The 15,846-nt window shown below is 43.4% G+C and overlaps 1 protein-coding gene and 1 long non-coding RNA gene across 3 annotated transcripts in view; one reads left to right on the forward strand and one right to left on the reverse strand.

The window, feature by feature from the left end:
* LOC132377925 (interleukin-1 receptor-associated kinase-like 2) overlaps positions 1 to 9,983 on the forward strand; it is an 85,634-nt gene extending 75,651 nt beyond the window's left edge. For both annotated transcript variants that reach the window (XM_059944412.1, XM_059944413.1), the window contains one exon: positions 4,354 to 9,983. In XM_059944412.1, the coding sequence (XP_059800395.1) occupies positions 4,354 to 4,439 (86 nt within the window). In that variant the 3' untranslated portion in view covers positions 4,440 to 9,983. The remainder of the gene's footprint in view (positions 1 to 4,353) is intronic.
* The window catches only part of LOC132377928 (uncharacterized), a 31,890-nt gene extending 16,641 nt beyond the window's left edge, over positions 1 to 15,249 (reverse strand). The window contains exon 1 of the long non-coding RNA XR_009506848.1: positions 15,135 to 15,249. This is a non-coding gene — a long non-coding RNA (uncharacterized LOC132377928). The remainder of the gene's footprint in view (positions 1 to 15,134) is intronic.
* Between the last annotated feature and the right edge of the window lie 597 nt (positions 15,250 to 15,846).

The raw sequence follows: 15,846 nt of genomic DNA on the forward strand, positions 1-15,846 counted from the left end.
TTCTATTCTTTATACAGATTTTCTGCATGGATAAAAAAAAATGACTCGTAGATCAAGTAAATCTCCTTCTTACACAGGAATTAGAAACCTAATTTCTCTCATGTCCCTGTTGTTGTTGTTGAGCCCTTAGTTCCCAGTGGAGCGTAGGCCATCGATGACCTCCCGTCTCTGTCATCCTTTGTTCTGAGCCAGTTTCTCAAGGGTGGACCAGAATCTAATTCTGACCTCAATGTCTCTCCTCTGTGTATTCTTTGGACATACCTTTTTCCTCTTTACTTGGGGGATTCCATTTTAATGTTGCCTGGTAATGTCGCTGTTTGGCTTCCTCAATGTCTGGCCAATCCACCTTCATTTCCATTTTTGTACCATTTCCATATTTGTATCTCAATGGATTCCTGGTTGGTGTTTTCCCACAGTGGTTACATTGTCAGCCTACCTGATGTTTAGGATCCTTCTCAGGCACTGGTTGATGAAAGCCTGCAGTTTTTGTAGTGTCTGTGATATTCTCAAGGTTTCAGAGCCATCTAGGAGCACTGCTTTAACATTTGAGTTGAAGATTCTGATTTTGGTTTTCCTTAATTTGACTCTGGATGTCCACACATTTTTCAAGATGTTGAAGACTACTCTGGTCTTGTTGACCCTGATGTTGACATCCTCATCCCTTCCACCATATGTACTGACAATGCTTCCAAGATAGACAAAGGAAGTCATTTCTTCCAGTGCTGAATCTCTCAACACTATGGTCTATTGTTGGTGCAGTTTGGCTTCATCATTTTTGTTTTATCTACATTTGATCTTAGACCCAGCATGGCAGAGTTAGCGGTCAAGGGTGTTGATTTCTCTTACATCTGTTGGTTAGAGCTAGACAGTAGGGCGATGTCATCTGCAAGTTCTAGGTCATTGAGTTATTGCTGAATATTCCACTGGATTCCATTTCATTTTTGACTTGTCTGTTTCATAACCCAGTCTATTCCCAATAGGAACAGGAAAGGAGCCATCAAACATCCCCGCTTCATCCCAGTGTTGACAGTGAAGCTTTCTGACAGTTTTCCTGCATGTATGACTTTGCATGACATTGTAGGAGTTCCTAAAGATATTGATAAATTTCTGCGGTATTCCATAATGTTTTATAAGTTTCCTTAGGGTGTTTCTGTCTAAGCTATCGAAGGCTTTCTCATAGTCAATGAAGTTGAATTTCTTTTGACTGACTTTTCTATGATTATTCATAAGTAGCTATCTGGTCCGTGCAGGAGCAATCTTTCCTAAAATCTGCTTGCTGGTCCCGTAATGTTGTGTCAACAGCTTGTTGAAGGTGTTGCAGAATAATTCTGTTTAGCACCTTTCCAACCACAGACGTTAAAGATACACCTCTGTAATTTTTAGTCTTGTGGGTGACGATCTTTGGAAGCTTGATTATGTGACTTTCCTTCCACTCTTGTAGTACCTCTTCTTTGTCCAAGATGTTGCAGAACAGGGTATATAGGATATCTGCCAAAAGTTTAGGGTCTGCCTTCAATGCCTCTGGTTGTATGCTGTCTAGGCCAGCTGCTTTTCCTGACTTTAGCCTCTTGATTGCCTGTATGATTTACTTCTTTGATGGCTTGGCACAGTTGACATCCAAGTCTGATAGTGCTTCTGGATTCTGGAGGAGTTGGTCTGCTCAGAAGCTCATTGAAGAACTGTACCCTACGTCAGAGCTGTTCATCTTTTTTTAGTTGAGTCACCTCCATCCTTATCCTTCACTTGGGTATTGATCTGGTTGAATTTGCCTGCTAGTTTCTTGGTAGTATCATATAGTTCTTCCGTATTCCCGTTTGTTGGGGCTTCTTCTGCTTGGGACACAAGGGTGCTGATGAACTCTCTCCTGCCCCTCTTGATGTTTCTGCTTGCTTGCTTGCTTGTGCGCCTGTCATTTTCTCTCTGTGTCTCCGCTTTCTCATTCCTAGTTCTGCTTCTAATGCATTTTTTTCAGTGTTCTCTTCTTCTTGACTGCTTCCATCATCCCTGGTGTTAAATAGATTCTTGATTGTAGAGATACAAGAAGGTACGAGATTAGGGATGAGAAGAAAATTGGATCAGCCATGATGAAGTGGCAGAGTACACTCAATTGGCCAAATAGCCTAATTCTGCTTCTGTATCTTATGCTCAAGAGTCCTTTTCCCAGCACTTCCTCACAAATTTAATTTACTGCCTCTTTGACAGCAGTCTATTCATCTTCGATATTTAGGTCCTCAATTACCTGGAAGCTGTTGGAAAGTGTGAGGACCAATCTGTAAGTTGTTTCTTTGTCTTTCAGGTAGTTCATATTGTACTTCAGTCACTGATTGGGTGGTGCATAGCTTCTTTTTAGCTTCATTTGTACTTTGCAAATTAGAAGACGGTGGCCTGATCCTGCATCTGTACCACGCTTCACTCTTACATCATGGACTGACCTTCGAAACTTCTTCGAGATGCATACATAGTCAATCTGCTTCTCTGTTACCTTGTTTGGTGACAGCCATGTTGCCTTGTGTATTTGCTTGTGTGGGAATAAGCTTCCTCCAATAACTAGCTTAAAGTCAGCACAAGTTTCAGCAAATCATTCCCCATTTTTGTTCATTTCTCTGAGACCATGTTTTCCCGTCACCTGCATTATCCCTGCCTCTTTTGGGTTTAATCACAATGGTCACATCTTTTTCTTTCCTCTGCTGATGTCTCCACTGAGTGTGTTGTAGAACTCGAATTTGTCTTCTTCACTAGCATTTTTTGTTGATGCATTACATTGTAAAACTGGAGGTGTTATCTTCTTGTGCTTGGTTTTAAAGCTAGCAGTGATGATTCTGGAACTGATGGCTCCCATGCGATCATGGCTGTATGTGCTTCTGGTGTCATCACGAAGGCTACACCCTCTGTATGTGGTGCATCATTGCTCTGATGGCCTGAGTAGATGATACTTATCTCACCTGTCAGTCGAGCCTCTGTAGGTGACGTCCATCTTGTCTCACTCAATCCAAGAATTGACAGTTTGTACCTTTTCATCTCATTTGCTATGATGGTAGATCTTCCTGCCTGGTAAATGGTTACCAATGTTGGTATGGACAGTGGGGACAAAAGAGTTGTTAGCTGTACAGGATCCTGATGACTTTCCCTGCGCTGTGTCATGTGCTCACTTGATAATGAGCCTCTTTTCACAAAGTTGACAGTATGGTTGGAGTTCATCAATGTTACTGTAATCTGTTGTATCTACGGTACAGGGAATTAGCCTATACAGCTTCACCAGAGCGAGCATGTTGGTTGGCCTTACCCGTTCTAACTTCTCACGACTGGGACATGGGGTGGACTTTGAGAGGTTCTTGCATCTCTGTAGTACTAATCTATTCTTGGCTTTTATTTTACATTTGTGCGTTTTTCAGATCTTTTACTTAGTAAATCAAAAAATCTAGACTGTAACATTTCATATTTCTTCTGTTTGCTCATATCATTATTCCTAGAGTACCCACTTCAAACAAGACTCCCTAAAACCATATTCAAAAGCTGTGAACTTTGAAATGGCTAAATCACAATCTAAAAGTGATTTTTTTAAAAAATTTTCAGTTATTAGAAGTATTTGATGGCTGACTATGTAAAAAGGTTAATATGTTATCATATTTCAAAAAAGTCAAGACCTATCAGGGCTATCCCATTCATAAATATCCCATTTAATGCCTCTAGACCCACAGATGGAGGCATCTGAATAACATGGGGTATTAGAAGTCTTTCAGTTAAAATAAATTCATCCTAATTTTTATGTCTGTTCCTGAGGTTATGTTGCATTACTTTATGTTTAATTTAAATGCTAACTACCAGACTCCAGGTTCCATCTTTAGAAAAGGCAGAGTTTTCCAATTTCAGCTGGAGTACTGAATAAGGCTTTAGTATCTCTGGATTAGTGAAGTTTCTGCACCTGATCAACACATCTCCTGAAAGTATCTGTGTGTGAATATCAAATAACTGCAGGATTAAACTGGGTTCAGTAACCTCTACTATTAAGCAAAGTATTTGAAAGGAAGAACAGAGAATGGAGAATCATTAAAGTTTTATTAGGAGCTGATACAAGCTGCTCATTTATCTTTTTTTTCCAGAAATTAGCACAAAGCAGTTTGAAAACTTAAGGTTAAAAAAGAAACAAGTCTCTTATTTTTATTCTTGATGTAGGAAGATTCACAATGCAGGTGACTAAAGAGCAGTTTTGTTTTTATGAAATTATTCATCATCACTGTTCCAGGCCATTCTGATAAGACGATAGGAATCACTTTGTTATTCTAAATCTGACAATACCAGATAGACTGCACATTCTAATCAATCCAAGTGACGCTTTTTATTTATTTTATTTAGTGATACAGTGTGGAGAAGGCCCTTCCAGCACTTCGAGCTGTGCAACCCCAGCAACCTCCAACAACACAGAATTAACCCTAACTTAATCATGGGACAATTTACAAGGACCAATTAATCTACCCGGCACATCTTTGGACTGTGGGAGGAAAGCGGATCACATGGGGAAAACCTATACTTCCATGGGGAGGACTTACAGACGGCGCTGGAATTAAACTCCGGTGCCCAGAGCTGTAATAACATCACACTAACTGCTATGCTACCGTGGTGTACAATGCTGTTGAATGACTGAGTAAAAATAAGTTGATGAAACAGTTCATTGCATCAAAACTATATTATAGCTTTGTAAATTGTTTTAGTTCCAACTGATCCAAAGTAGACTGATTGCTTCCCAACCTTTTATAAACTGATCTGCACACGCTACAGCAGAATGGCCTCTAATTGACTAGAAAGTAGTTCCAGTTAAGCTTTCTTGGCATAGTTAATGTCTATTTTAACAAATTCTATGACAAGGATATGCCATGAATCTCAAATCACCACAGATTTTGGTCAGGAGGATAAAAAGAAACTTACCATTAATCTTTGCGTGAGTTTTGAAGAAAAACACTGCATTTTGGCTATTATAACTAATTAAATTCAGAGAGTTGAGTTTGGTGTTTAACAATGCAAAAACTTTTCTCATAACTAATTCTACATTCTTGTAAAATGAGTCAACCTCAGAGTGCCACAAAAATAATTGAAATTGTGGAATTGTCCTTCTGCATGAAGTTTCTAAACATCTTAAATTATAACTTTTTCAGTTTGGTCTTTCTTACCTATCTTCCCCTCTGTTTTCTTATCTAGCTTGTCCTGTTTTCATCAGTTACTTTTTTATTTTGTTCTTTGTCACTAAATACACTTGGTTAAGAGATAACTCATGTTTCATTTTACTCCTGGGTACCTTGTAATTTTCTAACAGTGCCAATAATTTGCAGCTGCAAAATCTTTTAGAGCAAAAGAAATTAAAAATAACATAATAGGGCATAATAAGGTTAAAAAATAAACATAATAGGGTTTGAGGTGTGCTATTCTGGGAAATTCTGGAAGATGCTGATTATCAGGCTGAATTTTAAGATTGTTGATTCCTTTTATAAGCTCAGGATTTTGGATACTGATATTAACCTCAGTATGCTGCAAAATTTTATTTAAATAAATCATATGAAATTCTTGTAAAATATTTTATGTCAATCTTTTAATCATATTTAAAAGTAAGATTAATAAACTCAGCAATGTTAGTTGAAAATGTGCTTGTAATGAGAGAACAGCAGATTCCTGTTTTTAAAAATTAAACTATTAAAAATAAACAAACTCGTGTTTTCTTTTTTTGTGTAAACAGAGGATGTTATAAGTGTGAGCATGGGAAAGCACAAGATAATATCTGTGAGTTAGAGCTTAGTTCACCAGATCACAACAGCACCACCAATACAACAGTTTTGATAGTCCTATCAGGGTGTATTACTAGTTAATAAATTGCTATATTCAGACAGGTGTAGAAGAGTCAAAACAATGATTATCACATCAGTGGTTAGCAATGAATAGATCTGAGGGTAATGGGCCAGCAGGAGACGTACAGACGAATCAGCAGTACTGAAGATGTGGGTGAGAGTCCATGCTTTGGGATGAAGAGTCCTGGCCAAAACATCTAGGCAATGTCGAGCTTGGAATTAATTGAAATGGGTCTAAACTAAGGGCTTGGCACAGAACCCATAGTTCAGGATCAGACATTTTGGTTCACCATGTCCATGATGACTATCATAATCCCATTTACCAGCATTTAGTCTGTACTGAATGCTTCTTAAATTGTGAGATTACCTGCTTCTGCCACTCAAGCAGTGCATTCCAGATTCAGTAAACATTGTTTCTCAGATTCCCTCTTAATCTCTAACTCCTCATCTTAAATCTATGTCCTTGCCTTACATCTGCTATGGGATGAAGTCACTCTAAGCCACCCATAATTTTATGTATCTCTACTAGGCCAAACCCTAGCCTCCATTTCTCCAGGGAAAACAAATGTAGCCTGTCTGATATATGCTCATAAAAAAATGTTGCATCCTAGGCAAATATTGTGTACTTCTCCTCTACAACCTCAACTAATCATGTTCTTCCTATAGTACAGTGACCAGAAATGCACACAATATGTGGCCTAACCGATGCTTTAAGTTGTATAAAGACTGCCCTACTCTTATATTGCACCAACTAATGAAGGCTAGTTTCCTGAATGCTATCTTCACTATTCTATCCTGTGGTCACCTTCAGAGAACTTTGGATGCTTACCCAAATCCTTTTGTTCTTCAATACTCACTGGGTTCCTACCGTTCATACTATGCAGTATGTCCTACCATATTAGCCACTCCTCCCCATCCCACCACCTGCAATTAATGTATAATAAGCAAAGGTCACAGCACGTTTTAGATCCACTTTGTCAACTTGCCTTGGAACCCGTTTGCTTTAGCCTTAGCCTGTGGAAACAATTTGTCATGGGGCACCTTCTGAAAGCCTTACTAATGGCCGTTCCCATCAAAAATAAGTATACCGTTTTGGATACTGTTGGTGGGATGACCTACCAGGAACAAGCTGCAGTGGTCCTGTCTCTGGCACTGAGGTTGGACCCTCGACTAGGAAGGGGAAGAGGGAAGAGAAGAGAGCGGTATTGATGGGGGATTGTATAGTCAGGGGGGCGGATAGGAGATTTTGTGGGGAAGATTGGGAGTCTTGGATGGTATGTTGCTTCCCTGGGGCCGGGGTCCGAGACATCTCAGATCGGGTGCAGGTTATTCTCGAGAGGGAGGGCAAGAATCCAGATGATGTGGTCCATGTAGGGACCAATGACGTGGGTAAGATGAGTGAGGGGGTCCTGCGTAGGGAGTTCAGGGAGTTAGGTGCGAAGCTGAAGAGCAGGACCTCCAGGGTAACAATCTTAGGATTGCTACCTGTGCCACGTGTGAGTGAGGCAAGGAACAGGAGGATTATAAAGATTAATATGTGGCTGAGAGGATGGTGCAGGAGGGAGAGCTTCAGGTTTGTAGATAATTGGGCTTTGTTCTGGGAAGGTGGGATCTGTTCTGAAGGGACAGTTTACACCTGAACTGGAGCGGTACTAACATTCTTGCAGGGAAGTTTGCTAGTGCTTCTTGGGGGGGGGTTAAACTAAATTTGCAGGGTGCGGGGATCCAGAATGTGAGAGAGGATAGGGAGGGGAAGAATAAAGGACAGGTGGGGACTACACGGTTCTGGAATATTAAGTGTGTAGCAGAGAAAGGTGAGGCAGAACAAGTGATAAGGAGGACACATATCCAGAGGGATGGTCTGACGGAACATGAAGTTAAATGTGTTGAAAGAATAAGTAAATTTAAGAAGGACAACAAAATTCTAGGGGCGTATAGCCCAATGAGAGTTCAGGGAGCTGGGTTAAGCGCAATAGGCAGCGATTCAAACAGAAGGAGGAGAAATGGGCTAAAAATTCTATATCTGAATGCACGAAGTGTCAGAAATAAGGCGGATGAGCTTGAAGCTCAGGTGCGAATGGGTAACTATGCTGTTGTTGGGTTAATGGAGACATGGCTGCAGGGAGACCAGACCTGGGAAATGAATGTACAAGGGTATACGTGCTATCGTAGGGACAGAAATGTGGGCAGAGGGGGTGGGGTGGCCCTGTTGGTGAGGAATGAGATTCAGTCCTTTGCAAGGGGGGACATAGGGTCAGGAGAAGTAGAGTCTGTGTGGTTAGAACTGAGGAACAGTAAGGGCAAAAGGACCCAAATGGGTGTTGTCTACAGGCCACCAAACAGTAGCATGGATATTGGGTGCAAGTTGAAAAGGAGGTTAACATTGGCATGTGGCAAAGTTAATGTCGCAGTAGTTATGGGGGATTTCAACATGCAGGTGAACTGGGAGAATCAGGCTAGTGCTGGACCACAGGATAGGGAGTTTGTAGAGTGCCTACGGGATGCATTCTTGGAACAGCTTGTATGAGGGCCGACCAGGGACAAGACTATTCTGGATTTAGTGTTATGTAATGAACAGGATTTGATAAGTGATCTTGCAGTAAAGGAGCCATTAGGAGGTAGTGATCATAATATGATAAGTTTTTATCTGCTATTTGAGAAGGATAAGGGCAGCTCGGAGGTGTCAGTGTTGCAATTGAACAGGGGAAACTATGGAGCCATGAGGGAGGAGCTGGCCAAAGTTGACTGCATGGAAAGCCTAGCAGAAAAGACAGTGGAACAGCAATTGCAGGTATTCTTGGAAATAATGCACAAGGTGCAAAATCTGTTCATCCCCCCCAGAGAAGGAAGGATTCAAAGAGGGGAAAGGGGCCACAGTGGTTGACAGAGGAAGTCAGAGATTGCATAGCATTAAAAAAAAGGAAGTATGACAGAGCTAAGGTGAGTGGGAGGACAGATGATTGGGAAGTTTTTAAGGAACAACAGAACTTAACTAAAAAGGCAATACGGGGAGAAAAAATGAGGTACGAACGCAAGCTAGCCAGGAATATAAAGGAAGATATCAAAAGCTTTTTTAGGTATGTGAAGAGAAAGAAGATAGTTAAGAACAATGTTGGGCCCTTGAAGAATGAATTGGGCGAAATTGTTATGGGAAATAGAGAAATGGCAGAAGAATTTAATGAGTACTTTAGATCTGTTTTCACTAAGAAAGACACAAGCAATCTCCCAGATGTATGGATGGGCCAAGGACATGGGGTAACAGAGGAAATGAAACAGATTGACATTAGGAAGGAAACGGTGATGAGTAGACTGATGGGACTGAAGGCTGACAAATCCCCAGGTCCAGATGGTCTGCATCCTAGAGTACTAAAGGAGGTGGCCCTGGAAATTGTGGATGCATTGGTAATCATTTTCCAATGTTCCTTAGATTCAGGATCAGTTCCTGAGGATTGGAAAATGGCTAATGTTATCCCACTTTTTAAGAAAGGAGGGAGGGAGAAAACAGAGAACTATCGACCTGTCAGCCTGACATCGGTGGTGGGGAAGATGCTAGAGTCCATTATTAAGGATGAAATAGTGGCATATCTAGATAGCAGTGATAGGATTGGGCCAAGCCAGCATGGATTTACCAAGGGTAAATCATGCTTGACTAATCTGTTGGGAGTTTTTCGAGGATGTAACCAGGAAGTTAGATGGGGGAGATCCAGTGGATGTAGTGTACCTCGATTTTCAGAAGGCATTTGATAAGGTCCCACATAGGAGATTGGTGGGTAAAATCAAAGCTCAGGGCATCGGGGGGAAGACATTGACATGGATAGAAAACTGGTTGGCAGATAGAAAGCAAAGGGTAGCGGTGAATGGGTGTTTTTTGGAATGGCAGGTGGTGACTAGTGGAGTGCCACAGGGCTCGGTATTGGGACCACAGCTGTTTATAATTTACGTCAATGATTTAGATGAAGGCATTGAGAATAACATCAGCTAATTTGCTGATGATACTAAGCTGGGTGGCAGTGTAACATGTGATGAGGATGTTAGGAGAATTCAGGGTGACTTGGATAGGCTGGGTGAGTGGGCAGATACTTGGCAGATGACATTTAATGTGAATAAGTGTGAGGTTATCCACTTTGGGAGTAAGAACAGGAAGGCAGGTTATTATCTGAACGGTGTAGAGTTAGGTAAGGGAGAAATCCTTGTTCATCAGTCACTGAAGGAGAATGAGCAAGTGCAGCAGGCAGTGAAGAAGGCTAATAGAATGTTGGCCTTTGTTACAAAGGGAATTGAGTACAAGAGCAAGGAAATCCTCTTGCATTTGTACAGAGCCCTGGTGAGACCACACCTGCAGTATTGTGTACAGTTTTGGTCTCCAGGGTTCAGGAAGGACATCCTGGCTGTAGAGGAAGCGTAGATTCACGAGGTTAATTCCTGGGATGTCTGGACTGTCTTATGCAGAGAGGTTAAAGAGACTGGGCTTGTACACGCTGGAATTAAGGAGATTGAGAGGGGATCTGATTGAAACATATAAGATTATTAAGGGATTGGACAAGATAGAGGCAGGAAATATATTCCAGATGCTTGGAGAGTCCAGTACCAGAGAGCATGGTTTGAGAATAAGGGGTAGGTCATTTAGGATAGAGTTAAGGAAAAGCTTCTTCTCCCAGAGAGTTGTGGGTGTCTGGAATGCACTGCCTCAGAAGGTAGTGGAGGCCAATTCTCTGGATGCTTTCAAGAAGGAGCTAGATAGGTATCTTATGGATAGGAGAATCAAGGGATATGGGGACAAGGCAGGAATCGGGTATTGATAGTAGATGATCAGCCATGATCTCAAAATGGTGGTGCAGGCTCGAAGGGCCGAATGGTCTACTTTTGCACCTATTGTCTATTGTCTAAACTCCATGTAAACAGTGCATACATTTCAAAAATCTCAAATAAGTTTGTCAGAGGATCTTCCATCAACAAGTTTGTGCTGATTATCCCTGATCAATCCCTGCCTTTCTAAGTGGAGATCACCCAAGACAGCAAGCCAGGTTTAATTCTGACGTTGGATGCTGTGTGAAGATTTCACATTCTATTTGTGAGCATATGGATTTCCCTGTATGCTGCAGTTGCTATCGCCATAACGAATATGCGTTGCTAAACTAATTTGCCACTGTATATTGCCTCTAGCAGATATGGGTAGGAAGAGTCAAGGGTTGATGCAAGCAGGTACAAGGAGAAATCAACATGAAGATCAGGCAGATTTGAGGCAAGCAGAGGCGAGGAAAAGTCGAGGCCCCTCCACCTAAACAGAGAGCCAGTCTGCAAAGAGTCTCTTCCCCACTTGTCATCCCGCAGCAGCACATGGAGGGAATAGTAAACACAAAGTACACTGCAGATGCTGTGGTCAAATCAAGACGTACAAAAAGGCTGGATGAATTCAGCAGGTCAGGCAGCATCCGTTGAAAGGAGCAGTCAACGTTTCCGTCCGAGACCCTTCATCAGGACTGAAGAAGGAGGGGGCAGGGGCCCTATAAAGAAGGTGGGGGGAGGGTGGAATGTGCCAGGTGAAAAACCAATCAGAGGAAAGATCAAGGGGTGGGGGAGGGGAAGCAGGGAGGGGGATAGGCAGGAGAGGTGAAGAAGGAATCTAAGGGGAAAGCACTATGGGTAGTAGAAGAAGGCAGAGTCATGAGAGGTGATAGGCAGCTAGCAGAGGAGACAGAGTGAAGGTGGGATGGGGGAAGGGAGAGGGAGGGAATTACTGGAAGTTGGAGAATTCGATGTTCATACCAAGGGGTTGGAGTCTACCCAGACGGTATATGAGATGTTGTTCCTCCAACGGAAGTTTGGCTTCATCATGGCAGTAGAGGAGGCCATGGATGGACATATCCGAATGGGAATGTGAAGGAGAGTTGAAGTGGGGTGGCAACCCAGAGATCTTGTCTGTTGTGGCGGACGGAGCAGAGGTGCTCGACGAAGCGGTCCCCCAATCTGCGTTGGGTCTCGCCGATGTAGAGGAGGCTGCACCGGGAGCACCGGATGCAATAGATTCCCCCAACAGACTCACAAGTGAAGTGTTGCCTCACCTGGAAGGACTGTTTGGGGCCCTGAATGGTGGTAAGAGAGGAGGTGTAGCACATGGAGGGAATGACGTTCTGGGCATGCATGAAGCATCTGACCGGGAGAGTCCCTCTCACCGCCAGCCAAGAAAGATATTGGTTCCTGTTGGTTAGATCTGGTGATGAGCACTTGTGATTCTGAAAATATAGCTAATGTACTTTTTATAACATTCTTTGATTTAAAATATTTAACAAACATGAGACCCAAAATTTTCATAATTGCAAAGGGTGGTAGGAATTTGACATTTTTTCCAAAAGCATTCAAGTAAATTAATTATTTCTAGGTATAGGATAAAGGCAGATATGTGGATACATGTTGAACACCCCTTATCTAAAATGCTTAGGGCTATAAGTCTTTGGGATTTCAGATTTTAGAATATTTGCATCTATATAATGAGATACCTTGGGGATGGGACCCAACTCTAAACACAAAACCCATTTACATGACATATAAAGCCTATACATATACCCTGAAGGTAGTTTTGTATATTTTTAATAATCTTGTGCATGAAACAATAATGTGCACATTGAACCAACAGAAAGGTAAGCTATCACTACCTCAGCCAACCAGATGGTCAGCCAGTGGCAGTTTGGTATCACCATCATTTCAGACTCTGAATTGGTGTGCTACCAATTAGCAATCTTTGTCTTACAGATATGTACTAATGTTCAGTGTGTTGGATTTTCATCAGTGACAATTTTGGCAAACTCATCAATGAATTTCTCTGCTGCTACATGATCAGCACTCTATCACCACAAATTTCTTTTTAAAAATGAATGCCGCACTTTATCTTAAATTTCTGCAACCAGCATGCTGAATATTCACAATTGCTCCCTCATGCCCACCCATCCCTTAACTTCAATCTAAGCCCGCCCACCCATCCCCTGATCCCGCCCCCACTCTGGTCTTGCCCACCCATCCCCAAGCTCCTGTCCCCACTCCAGCCCCATCCCCACTCCCTATTTCTAATGCCACCTATCCCTCTAACCACTCTGGGCTCTTCTTATTGTAAAGTTTAACAGCCATTGGCAAACCAACATAAAGTACATTTTGCCACCTACTGAGTTGGAGTGTGGAGCCAAGAGACAGGAAGTATACCCATTAAGTTCTCTGCCCGCCACCCAAAAGACACAAATAAGTTTAAAAAGTCTAATGCTTTTCAGACAGTCAAATACCCTCTTATATACATTACAATAGCAGTGATATCCTAAAGAACTTTTCATATGAAATTATATCTGTCCCAAAGATCTCACTTTAACAATTATGTTTCCTTTACGTCTCATTGGAACTGCACCGAAACACTATATACCGCACCATCCCTTGACAGATGCCAGTATCATGCATATCAATTCTGAACAGGGAATTATTAAGCCTAGTATGTTCAATAAGTAAATATGTAAGTTTGACTTCTTCTTTCCTCTTATACCCATTCCCATTTGAGTTCCTACCATCTTTTGAATTTTATATAAAAGCTATCATTTATTTTCATTATCCCAACTTTTTTGCTACAATGATTGAATAGACTTTTAAATTATGGTTTTCATCTCCCCTTTGTGCAAAGGCACCACTACATTTACACAAAGTACACTGCAGATGCTGGGGTCAAAGCAACATGTTTAAAGAAGTTGGGAAGGAGAACGCTGGTAGGTGCCAGTTGGAAAACCAGTAAGAGGAAAGATCAAGGGGTGGGGGAGAGGATAGGCAGGAAAGGAGAAGAAGGAATGTAAGGGGAAAGCATTATGGGTAGTAGAAGGCAGCAGAATCATGAGAGCCCTCCCCCTCCCTTCCCCCATCCCAGTTTCACTCTGCCTATCTTACCTGCCTATCCCCTCCCCCACCCCTTGATCTTTCCTCTTACTGGTTTTCCAACTGGCTCCTACCAGCGTTCTCCTTCCCACCTTCTTTATAGGGCCCCTGCCCCCTCTCTCTTCAGTCCTGACGAGGGGTCTCAGCCTGAAACATTGACTGCTCGTTTCCAGGGATGCTGCCCGACCTGCTGAGTTCCTCCAGTGTGTTGTACACACAACTACATTTATATCCTTAATTTTAAGTGATTGCCTGGCATGTCTCCCACCTCGTTTCTTTCAATCAATGGGCAGGAACCCAAATGAAATGGACACACAGGCCTAGACCCTGTAGCCTCAAAAGATGTTGTCCAATCTCAACAAGAATGTCTGGCCTACAATTTGAGGTATCTGTTTTAATAGATGTCAACACAGTGAACGAATTAGAACACAGAAGTACATAATTAGGGCCGACTTCTTTGACCCATTCCATTGCTAAAATGATAGCAACAATCTCAGATAATATTTTAGTCTTAGTCTGATAATATTTTCTCATTAGTCACGTGAAACATTGGAACATAATCAGAAACAGCTGAATGATCTGTCACTGGATCTGTTGAACCATCTTCTGAAGGGCCACTAGAGATGGTCAATAAATGCTGGCTTAGCTGGCGATGCCCACGTCCCATAAATTAATACATAAATGCAACAGTCAATAATATCTGCCTTGCTGAACTTCATGTGCCACTGCTAAATAATCATTCCTCATTATGATCTTTTCCTGAAGGCCCAAATCAACTGGGGCCATAATCCACATTAAACAGCTCAAGATTTTGTGCCCATTCATTTCCCATCAACCCAAAATGCAAGACCTTACTAATGCAGTGCTCCGAACACTCTTGGATGACCAACTCTATGTTGTTGTTGAGTGCTGTCAATCATGGCTACCCTATGGGATAGATTAGTAGTTGTCTCCAGGGCTACCTGCCTTTCTTCCACGCAGATACTGCTGCCCAGATTGGGGACCCTGTCGGATTCAGTACCTCAAAGATCTGTGCTGATGCCATTACACCACCCACCAGACCGACAGAACAATCCTCAAGTTAACCCAACAAACCGTTTCTAACTATAATCTGCATCGATGTAAAGGTAATCCAGTAATGACCAGATTGGGGAAGATTTAACAGCACCACAACATAATCACAACTTCAGCTTCGGGCTTTAAGACCGCTGGTGAGGCTGATCCATAACAACACGTTCTTAATTCAAAAGAGAGATCTGCGTCATTATTGTCTCCCTGACCAACACTGGGGCTTCTCAGGCCGGAGTTAAAATGGCCCCGCACGCCATTGGCCGGGAGCAGTCTAACCTCCGGCTCGACCGGTTTCCGCTTATTTACATTACAAAAGAAAACTATTACGCATTCAGCATCTCCGACTGGCAGCAGTTCGCCTTCCTCCGTCCAGCGAGCGGCGAGGAGAAAGCGAAACTATCCGGAGAGTGGGTGAGTACGGGTGGGGAAGCGGGGTGCAGACGGTGCACGCAAGCGGAGAGATAGAAGCAGGGGGTCCGCCCGGACGGGCAGAAAGGCCGGGGTAGGAGAGCGTGTGCGCGCGCGGTGGAGGACAGGCCGGGGTAGGAGAGCGTGTGCGCGCGCGGTGGAGGACAGGCCGGGGTAGGAGAACGTGTGCGCGCGCGGGGGAGGACAGGTCGGGGTAGGAGAGCGTGTGCGCGCGCGGGGGAGGACAGGTCGGGGTAGGAGAGCGTGTGCGCGCGCGGGGGAGGACAGGTCGGGGTAGGAGAGAGGGTGCACGCAGGGGAGGGGACGTCGGGGTAGGAGAGAGAGGGTGTGTGCGGAGGGCAGGTCGGGGTAGGAGAGAGGGTGTGTGCGGGGGGAGGGGAGGACAGGTTGGGGTAGGAGAGAGAGGGTGTGTGCGGGGGGAGGGGAGGGCAGGTCGAGGTAGGAGAGAGGGTGTGTGCGGGGGAGGGGAGGGCAGGTCGGGGTAGGAGAGAGGGTGTGTGCGGGGGAGGGGAGGACAGGTCGGGGTAGGAGAGAGGGTGTGTGCGGGGGGAGGGGAGGGCAGGTCGGGGTAGGAGAGAGGGTGTGTGCGGGGGGAGGGGAGGACAGGTTG

The sequence above is a fragment of the Hypanus sabinus genome, chromosome 19, assembly GCF_030144855.1.
Source record: "Hypanus sabinus isolate sHypSab1 chromosome 19, sHypSab1.hap1, whole genome shotgun sequence".
In the NCBI taxonomy this organism is placed as follows: Eukaryota; Metazoa; Chordata; class Chondrichthyes; order Myliobatiformes; family Dasyatidae; genus Hypanus; species Hypanus sabinus.